Raw genomic sequence first — 10,366 nt, 5'->3', positions numbered from 1 at the left:
TAGGGATAGGGATAGGGATAGGGTTAGGGATAGGGTTAGGGATAGGGATAGGGTTAGGGATAGGGATAGGGATAGGGATAGGGATAGGGTTAGGGATAGGGATAGGGTTAGGGATAGGGTTAGGGTTAGGCATAGGTGTGACATAACAAACTGTATAAGTTGGATGAAACTATTAGATATTTCTGTTTATGTTGAAATGTACCCCCTGCCCCCCCCCCTACCTGTTGTAGCAAATGCATTGTGTAGGTTAATCTCATCTAGGTGTGTATTGTGTGTATCCAGCCGGCTCTGTCTGGCCCTCCCCATGTAATTGCCCCTATTGTGAGGGCACACAGAGCCAGACCCCATAGTGACACAATACACATAGTTACCCCTTGTGAGAGCAGTGCTCTGTCTAGTAAATGCAAAAGACTGAACTGGGCATGCTCCCTAGGTGGCTTCCCATAGGCCCAGTGGGATTAGCTATGATTGGCCCCTCTGGAAGCTGCCTTTGGGTTGGCAGAAGGAGCCAAATCCTGTTTTGGTTTTACGACAGGGGCTGTTCCCTTTCTGGCTACAAAGGTGGCTGCCAAGAGTTCCAAGGAGCCTTTTGTCTGGGGTGTAACCTTAGCTACGGCAGGACCCCCTCCCCTGTGTTCCCTGGAATCTACCTTAGCTGCGGCAAGAAGATTCCCCCCAACTGTGTGTATTTCCCTACTCCCTAAGGAACAAGAGTGCAGGCTGGCTACCACCTACTGGCTTATGGGAACCTGCTGATGGCTACTTGCCATTTCTCCAATAAACGCCTCATCCTGTGATACCAACTGTTTGCTCTTTGGGTCCTGCCCTATGTCTGGGAACTCACGGCCCTGAGGTTGTGACATAATTTGGTGGCAAGCAGTGGCATAGGATCCCAGGACCCAAAAGGCACCATGAGCACCCCACCTGGATTCTACGCTGACCCATTGGATCTCTTCGCTCGCATGGATTACTCCTGGACTCCAGAGATCCCTACTGATCCCAGAGAGAGGACCCTGTTCTGGCTGAGATGTGAGTCACTGGGACTATCTGGGGATGAGGGTCTGGCATATGGAGTAGGGCAGTTAGTGGCAGGAGAGGCAGACCTGGAGGATGGGTACTATGTTCTGCAGCGCACCATGCACCAACCAGGTGGGAGATATTGGCACAGTCCCTATACAGTGCTCCCGCTTCCCTGTAGCTTGGCGGAATGGCACGGCCAATGGGAGAGGCTGAATTTCTGTGACTATAGCACCTTTGTGGGTAACCCAGAGGGGGAATTCCATACCCTCTATGCACAGCGCTTCTTTTATATAGGAATGAATGATACAGAGGAACGGAGGGACTGGCTTGCTGACCTGGTGTATCAGGAACTGGAATTGATAAAAGAGTATGGGAGTATCCAGGAATTGGAAAACCAACGCAAGGAAGCACTGAGGGTATGTGCACCATCTTTTTGGGGTTTTCAGCAGGCACAGCCATGTCTTGGTACTGTAGGTCCAAAAGACTTTCACTTACCCCCCAGTACAGTCAGTGCCGGGGTGGGGGAGGAACAAGAAGCTTCCCAAACAACTTTATTATGGTCCCCAAGGGAAATCCCTGTTTGTGAGGAGTTCAGTGGTTGTGTTACCCCTGAGCTGGCAGAACCGGAGAGTGGGTGCTGCCACTTTAAAGGCTTGGCAGAGGCTGAGGCCTCCCCAAGTGAAATCCCTGTTTGTTTAGAGTTCAGTGGTTGTGTTACCCCTGGGCTGGCAGAACCAGAGAGTGGGTGCTGCCACTTTAAAGGCTTGGCAGAGGCTGAGGCCTCCCCAAGTGAAATCCCTGTTTGTACGGAGTCCAGTGGTTGTGTTACCCCTGGGCTGGCAGAACCAGAGAGTGGGTGCTGCCACTTTAAAGGCTTGGCAGAGGCTGAGGCCTCCCCAAGTGAAATCCCTAATTGTGTGGAGCCTGGAGCTGCTCAGTTTGAAAAAAGCTCCAAGGAGGGAAGAGATGAGGATTCCCCACTACCTGAGTTGTTGCTGGCTGGAGAGGAACAGGACCAAGAGGAAAGCATTGCTCAGGATTCCCCAATGTCTATCAGAGCAGTCAGTTCTGGGAATGGAGTAAGGGGCACCCCAAAAGCACAACGTGTAACCAGGGCAGTTGTTCCGGAAACCCCCTCTGGCAGACAACAAGGCCAGAGAATTACCCCACAGAGAAATAAAACACTGGTGAGTCCCCGTGCTGTCCCTACAATATCTCCCAGATGGAGGGGTCCCCCATTGTGTAATGTTACAGGGACCGGGGCCTTGAGAGAGGTTGGGTGGAACTTAGAATTAAAGGAAAGACAGGGGGGTAAACATTTGTCTAATACTCTTTGGGGTCCACTGGTCATTGGGGTCACTTGAAGATGAGTCACCTTGGCCTGACTGCTTGGGGGGGGAATACAGACTGTACCACCTGGGATTGTTCCCTTCTCCCTGGAAGGCCCCTTTATTGTCCTGGAGGCCAGAACTGTGACATTACAGGGTCGCCCATATGGAGGAGAGAGGGTTAATGATGGCCGCCCTGAAATATCCCTCTTAGATCCTGTGGGTTCTGTTTACACCCCATCTTTTTATTCCTGTTTTGCCAATCTGCCCCCCCCCCCAAGGAACTAAAGACTTTTGCTTTATGGGAATTGGCTAGTGAGGCTGCTGGGAACCTGTGTAGGCCCCCAGCAGGCTCACTATTTGGGAAGGGGGAGAAATGTGACATAACAAACTGTATAAGTTGGATGAAACTATTAGATATTTCTGTTTATGTTGAAATGTACCCCCTGCCCCCCCCTACCTGTTGTAGCAAATGCATTGTGTAGGTTAATCTCATCTAGGTGTGTATTGTGTGTAGCCAGCCGGCTCTGTCTGGCCCTCCCCATGTAATTGCCCCTATTGTGAGGGCACACAGAGCCAGACCCCATAGTGACACAATACACATAGTTACCCCTTGTGACAGCAATGCTCTGTCTAGTAAATGCAAAAGACTGAACTGGGCATGCTCCCTAGGTGGCTTCCCATAGGCCCAGTGGGATTAGCTATGATTGGCCCCTCTGGAAGCTGCCTTTGGGTTGGCAGAAGGAGCCAAATCCTGTTTTGGTTTTACGACAGGGGCTGCTCCCTTTCTGGCTACAAAGGTGGCTGCCAAGAGTTCCAAGGAGCCTTTTGTCTGGGGTGTAACCTTAGCTACGGCAGGACCCCCTCCCCTGTGTTCCCCTGGAATCTACCTTAGCTGGGGCAAGAAGATTCCCCCCAACTGTGTGTATTTCCCTATTCCCTAAGGAACAAGAGTGCAGGCTGGCTACCACCTACTGGCTTATGGGAACCTGCTGATGGCTACTTGCCATTTCTCCAATAAACGCCTCATCCTGTGATACCAACTGTTTGCTCTTTGGGTCCTGCCCTATGTCTGGGAACTCACGGCCCTGAGGTTGTGACAATAGGGTTAGGGTTAGGGATAGGGTTAGGGATAGGGATAGGGTAAGGGTTAGGGTTAGGGATAGGGATAGGGTTAGGGATAGGGTTAGGGTTAGGGATAGGGTTAGGGTTAGGGATAGGGATAGGGTTAGGGATAGGGTTAGGGATAGGGATAGGGTTAGGGATAGGGTTAGGGATAGGGTTAGGGTTAGGGTTAGGGATAGGGTTAGGGATAGGGATAGGGTTAGGGATAGGGTTAGGGATAGGGATAGGGTTAGGGATAGGGATAGGGTTAGGGATAGGATAGGATAGGGTTAGGGATAGGGTAGGGATTAGGGATAGGGTTAGGGATAGGGATAGGGTTAGGGATAGGGTTAGGGTTAGGATAGGGTTAGGGTAGGGATAGGGTTAGGATAGGGATAGGGATAGGGTTAGGGTTAGGGTTAGGGTTAGGGATAGGGTTAGGGATAGGGTTAGGGATAGGGTTAGGGATAGGGTTAGGGATAGGGTTAGGGTTAGGGTTAGGGTTAGGGATAGGGTTAGGGTTAGGGATAGGGTTAGGGTTAGGGATAGGGTTAGGGTTAGGGATAGGGATAGGGTTAGGGTTAGGGTTAGGGATAGGGATAGGGTTAGGGTTAGGGATAGGGTTAGGGTTAGGGATAGGGTTAGGGATAGGGTTAGGGTTAGGGATAGGGTTAGGGATAGGGTTAGGGTTAGGGATAGGGTTAGGGTTAGGGATAGGGTTAGGGTTAGGGATAGGGATAGGGTTAGGGTTAGGGTTAGGGATAGGGATAGGGTTAGGGTTAGGGATAGGGTTAAGGTTAGGGTTAGGGATAGGGATAGGGATAGGGTTAGGGATAGGGTTAGGGATAGGGATAGGGATAGGGATAGGGTTAGGGATAGGGTTAGGGATAGGGATAGGGATAGGGTTAGGGTTAGGGATAGGGATAGGGTTAGGGATAGGGTTAGGGTTAGGGTTAGGGATAGGGATAGGGTTAGGGTTAGGGATAGGGATAGGGTTAGGGATAGGGTTAAGGTTAGGGATAGGGATAGGGATAGGGTTAGGGTTAGGGATAGGGTTAGGGATAGGGATAGGGTTAGGGTTAGGGATAGGGATAGGGATAGGGTTAGGGTTAGGGATAGGGTTAGGGATAGGGATAGGGTTAGGGTTAGGGTTAGGGATAGGGATAGGGTTAGGGTTAGGGATAGGGATAGGGTTAGGGATAGGGTTAAGGTTAGGGATAGGGTAGGGATAGGGTTAAGGTTAGGGATAGGGATAGGGTTAGGGATAGGGTTAAGGTTAGGGATAGGGATAGGGATAGGGTTAGGGTTAGGGATAGGGATAGGGTTAGGGATAGGGATAGGGATAGGGTTAGGGATAGGGTTAGGGATAGGGATAGGGTTAGGGATAGGGATAGGGTTAGGGATAGGGTTAGGGATAGGGATAGGGTTAGGGATAGGGATAGGGTTAGGGATAGGGATAGGGTTAGGGATAGGGTTAGGGATAGGGTTAGGGATAGGGATAGGGTTAGGGATAGGGTTAGGGATAGGGATAGGGTTAGGGATAGGGATAGGGTTAGGGTTAGGGATAGGGTTAGGGATAGGGATAGGGATAGGGTTAGGGTTAGGGTTAGGGATAGGGATAGGGTTAGGGTTAGGGATAGGGTTAGGGATAGGGTTAGGGATAGGGTTAGGGTTAGGGTTAGGGTTAGGGATAGGGATAGGGTTAGGGATAGGGTTAGGGATAGGGATAGGGATAGGGTAAGGGTTAGGGATAGGGTTAGGGTTAGGGATAGGGATAGGGATAGGGATAGGGATAGGGATAGGGTAAGGGTTAGGGATAGGGTTAGGGTTAGGCTGCCCCCTACTGAGTGTATGAGGGTTAGGGTTAGAGCTAGGGTTTGGGTTGGAGTTAGGGCTTGGGTTTTGCTGCCCCCTACTGAGTGGCGCGGCACGTTATGTAGGATTAACCCCACACAGGCCAATGTGCCCCCCCGGCACCCACCAACTGGCATTCATGGTCTCTCACTGCCCCCAGGGTATGTAACAAGGGCATAAACACCAACAAACACTTTGTATTTGCCCCAGAATGTGACTTTGTGTTGAGATTCATCCTAAGAAGTTCCCTCCCATCTATATCATTTGCATAATCAGCTTCTGCTAATTAGTCCTCACTAATCACAACTTCATCTGCTAATTACACGTGTATCGCCCGCCCCGCGCGCTGGCACCGCCTGAGGAACCCGGAGAGGTGAGGGGTCTCATTGCCCAGAAATACCCGTCTGCCAGCCAGAGACTCCTGCCCCGGGTGCAACTGTAGGGTTCATGTGTGCGCCCCCTGCTGGGGCAGAAAGTGCCACTACTGCCCCCAACATGAATTACTGCACTCAAAATCCACCCCCCCAACGGGTGATACCATTGTACTCAGTGACTGTAAGTGCCGGCACCCATGGGTGCAACTGAGTCCCCTCCTCCAGCGACTAAGCTGATACAGGGAATGGGCTCAGTTATGGGGAAAGGCTGGCCCAGTTGGGATTGGTTACACTGGGGAAGGGGCAGTTAAGGGGGGGTCACTATATATAAATATATAAGGGGGGGGCAGTAATGAAATAGAGAAAGTACAGGGAAGAGCGACTAAGCTGATAAAGGGAATGGGCTCAGTTATGGGGAAAGGCTGGCCCAGTTGGGATTGGTTACACTGGGGAAGGGGCAGTTAAGGGGGGGTCACTATATATAAATATATAAGGGGGGGCAGTAATGAAATAGAGAAAGTACAGGAAGAGCGACTAAGCTGATAAAGGGAATGGGCTCAGTTATGGGGAAAGGCTGGCCCAGTTGGGATTGGTTACACTGGGGGGGGGGCAGTTAAGGGGGGTCACTATATATAAATATATAAGGGGGGGCAGTAATGAAATAGAGAAAGTACAGGGAAGAGCGGACTAAGCTGATAAAGGGAATGGGCTCAGTTATGGGGAAAGGCTGGCCCAGTTGGGATTGGTTACACTGGGGGGGGGGGGGGGCAGTTAAGGGGGGTCACTATATATAAATATATAAGGGGGGCAGTAATGAAATAGAGAAAGTACAGGGAAGAGCGACTAAGCTGATAAAGGGAATGGGCTCAGTTATGGGAAAGGCTGGCCCAGTTGGGATTGGTTACACTGGGGGGGGGGCAGTTAAGGGGGGGTCACTATATATAAGGGGGGGTAGGATCACTATATATAAATATATAAGGGGGGGTAGGATCACTATATATAAATATATAAGGGGGGGGATCACTATATATAAATATATAAGGGGGGATAGGATCACTATATATAAATATATAAGGGGGGTAGGATCACTATATATAAATATATAAGGGGGGGTAGGATCACTGTATATAAATATATAAGGGGGGTAGGATCACTATATATAAATATATAAGGGGGGGTCACTATATATAAATATATAAGGGGGGTAGGATCACTATATATAAATATATAAGGGGGGTAGGATCACTGTATATAAATATATAAGGGGGGGTAGGATCACTATATATAAATATATAAGGGGGGTAGGATCACTATATATAAATATATAAGGGGGGGGTCACTATATATAAATATATAAGGGGGGTAGGATCACTGTATATAAATATATAAGGGGGTAGGATCACTATATATAAATATATAAGGGGGGTAGGATCACTATATATAAATATATAAGGGGGGGTAGGATCACTATATATAAATATATAAGGGGGGGGGTCACTATATATAAATATATAAGGGGTGGGATCACTATATATAAATATATAAGGGGGGGTGGGATCACTATATATAAATATATAAGGGAATAGCTGTAGAGAGAGTCCGCACTCACAGGTCTTAAGAAAATATAGAAGTTTTATTCAAATCAACATCTAACGTTTCGGCTGCATCCACAGCCTTTCTCAGAGACAATGTGAAACAAACACTGGCGCACTGAAAAAACCGAATTTGGCGCCAAACAATGACGTCATAGGTGTGATTACATTAGCATACAGTGTGAAAAAAACGCTCTCAAAACACATTGAATCAACAAAAACTGTTAAGATAATATGGATTAGGCATAGAACACAAACAAAAGGACTGTCAGGGGAAAGGAAAAGTGGGTGTGTATTAAAAAAGCCCGCTTATGTATCTAGTGCTGAACTGCAACTCACATATGTCGCAAAGATATCCCCAAGTTATAAGTTTATAAATGTACAAAATCAAACTGGCCCAAGGAATAAGAAATAATGAGGGACAGTAGGGCAAATATACATCAAGGAGTTGCTGAAAATGAGTAACTAACATGGCTGTTCTGTGCAGCATGTATTGCCTGACATGACTTTCAAATAATGCATTATATGGTGTGCCTTATGGGGAATCGGTCCGCTTCTTTGTAGTAAAGCTAGGATAAGGGGAATAGAAGAGGCAGATGGGAAGAAAAGTAGTCAAAGAGAAAGATGGAAAATAGTAACTGAGGAGAGACAGAGTAGAGAGGACAGAGTGAGGTAATGAGAAAGGGAAGATGGCGGTGCGATGGCAAAAGCAACGGCACCAATTAGTGCGTTTGTTAGCGTGGAAAGCCGGTCAGTAGTACTCGGCCATCACCAATAACATTATAGATGCGACTCTCCTTTGCAGGTGCTGTCAGGTGGCGAAGGGCTCAATACTATGGGAGACAGAGCAATGGTGTAACAGGCAGCGGGGTTACTGGTATGTCAGAGTAGGGAGAATAAAAGGTATCGTGTCATTCTCAACGTATCTTGGACGCAGGTACCAAAGGAGGGAAAATTTCTCAAAAAAGATAAACATTATGGCAGAATCAAGCCCAGGTTGTAACGCACGGATGGTGCGATCATACGTCACGAGGAACCTCTATTGTTAAGGTCCATTGGACAGTATTACGCACACTATTGCACCGTGTGTGTTGTATAGGGCATCAACAATAAAGTGTTTATAAAAAACAGTGTCATATGTAATTCTTACTCAGTTTGTCACGGATGGTGCACCCATACGCACAAAGAGACCCCATATGTAATGGGTCCTGTAAGCAGTACTTAGCACGCTATTACACCGTGTGTAGAAATAAATAAGGTATGTGGATCTGTCGTATCGCTGTAGGAAAGATGGTTCATAGTGGTGGGACAGTTGATCGGCACCGTGAGTGGAGAAAAATAGGCGAGAGAAAAAAGAAGAAATACAGGAGAGAAGGGAAAAAGGAGGAAAAGCAAGAGGACAAGAAGGAAGTGGAGACAAAGGGAAAAAGAATCCAGTTATGGGTGAAAGGCGTTAAATAACCAGGGGAGCAAACTTGGTATAATATCAATGAGGAGTTAAACAAATAAGGGCCTACTTATATAGACCAGTCTTATATAAACCAAGTCCCTACTCTGCCTGCCCTACCCTGCCTGTGTGTGCCATACTCTGCCTGCCCTACCCTGCCTGTGTGTGTGTGCCATACTCTGCCTGCCCTATGCTGCCTGTATGTGCCATACTCTGCCTGCCCTACCCTGCCTGTGCGTGCCATACTCTGCCTGCCCTACCCTGTCTGTGTGTGCCATACTCTGCCTGCCCTACCCTGCCTGTGCGTGCCATACTCTGCCTTCCCTACCCTGCCTGTGTGTGCCATACTCTGCCTGCCCTACCCTGCCTGTGCGTGCCATACTCTGCCTTCCCTACCCTGCCTGTGTGTGCCATACTCTGCCTGCCCTACCCTGCCTGTGTGTGTGTGCCATACTCTGCCTGCCCTATGCTGCCTGTATGTGCCATACTCTGCCTGCCCTACCCTGCCTGTATGTGCCATACTCTGCCTTCCCTACGCTGCCTGTGTGTGCCATACTCTGCCTTCCCTACCCTGCCTGTGTTGTGCCATACTCTGCCTGCCCTACCCTGCCTGTGTGTGCCATACTCTGCTTCCCTACCCTGCCTGGTGTGTGCCATACTCTGCCTGCCCTACCCTGCCTGTGTGTGTGTGCCATACTCTGCCTGCCCTATGCTGCCTGTATGTGCCATACTCTGCCTGCCCTACCCTGCCTGTGTGTGCCATACTCTGCCTGCCCTACCCTGCCTGTGCGTGCCATACTCTGCCTTCCCTACCCTGCCTGTGTGTGCCATACTCTGCCTGCCCTACCCTGCCTGTGCGTGCCATACTCTGCCTTCCCTACCCTGCCTGTGTGTGCCATACTCTGCCTGCCCTACCCTGCCTGTGTGTGTGTGCCATACTCTGCCTGCCCTATGCTGCCTGTATGTGCCATACTCTGCCTGCCCTACCCTGCCTGTATGTGCCATACTCTGCCTTCCCTACCCTGCCTGTGCGTGCCATACTCTGCCTTCCCTACCCTGCCTGTGCGTGCCATACTCTGCCTGCCCTACCCTGACTGTGCGTGCCATACTCTGCCTTCCCTACCCTGCCTGTATGTGCCATACTCTGCCTGCTCTACCCTGCCTGTGCGTTGCCATACTCTGCCTGCCCTACGCGTGCCTGTGTGTGCCATACTCTGCCTTCCCTACCCTGCCTGTATGTGCCATACTCTGCCTGCCCTACCCTGCCTGTGTGTGCCATACTCTGCCTTTCCCTACCCTGCCTGTGTGTGCCATACTCTGCCTTCCCTACCCTGCCTGTGTGTGTGCCATTACTCTGCCTGCCCTACCCTGCCTGTGTGTGCCATACTCTGCCTTCCCTACCCTGCCTGTGTGTGCCATACTCTGCCTTCCCTACCCTGCCTGTGTGTGTGCCCATACTCTGCCTGCCCTACCCTGCCTGTGTGGCCATACTCTGCCTTCCCTACCCTGCCTGTGTGTGCCATACTCTGCCTTCCCTACCCTGCCTGTGTGTGTGCCATACTCTGCCTGCCCTACCCTGCCTGTGTGTGCCATACTCTGCCTTCCCTACCCTGCCTGTGTGTGCCATACTCTGCCTGCCCTACGCTG

At 49.8% G+C, this 10,366-nt stretch overlaps 1 protein-coding gene across 1 annotated transcript; it reads left to right on the top strand.

The window, feature by feature from the left end:
• Window positions 1–610: 610 nt before the first annotated feature.
• Window positions 611–2,516, top strand: LOC116406497. Its single transcript, XM_031903634.1, has one exon. The coding sequence runs from the start codon at window positions 912–914 to the stop codon at window positions 2,382–2,384; it is 1,473 nt and encodes a 490-aa protein (XP_031759494.1). The 5' UTR covers window positions 611–911; the 3' UTR covers window positions 2,385–2,516.
• Window positions 2,517–10,366: the final 7,850 nt, after the last annotated feature.

This window comes from Xenopus tropicalis, chromosome 6 (assembly GCF_000004195.4).
Source record: "Xenopus tropicalis strain Nigerian chromosome 6, UCB_Xtro_10.0, whole genome shotgun sequence".
Lineage (NCBI taxonomy): Eukaryota > Metazoa > Chordata > Amphibia > Anura > Pipidae > Xenopus > Xenopus tropicalis.
Note: the sequence above shows the minus strand (reverse complement) of the source record. Positions and strands in the feature narration are given on the sequence as shown.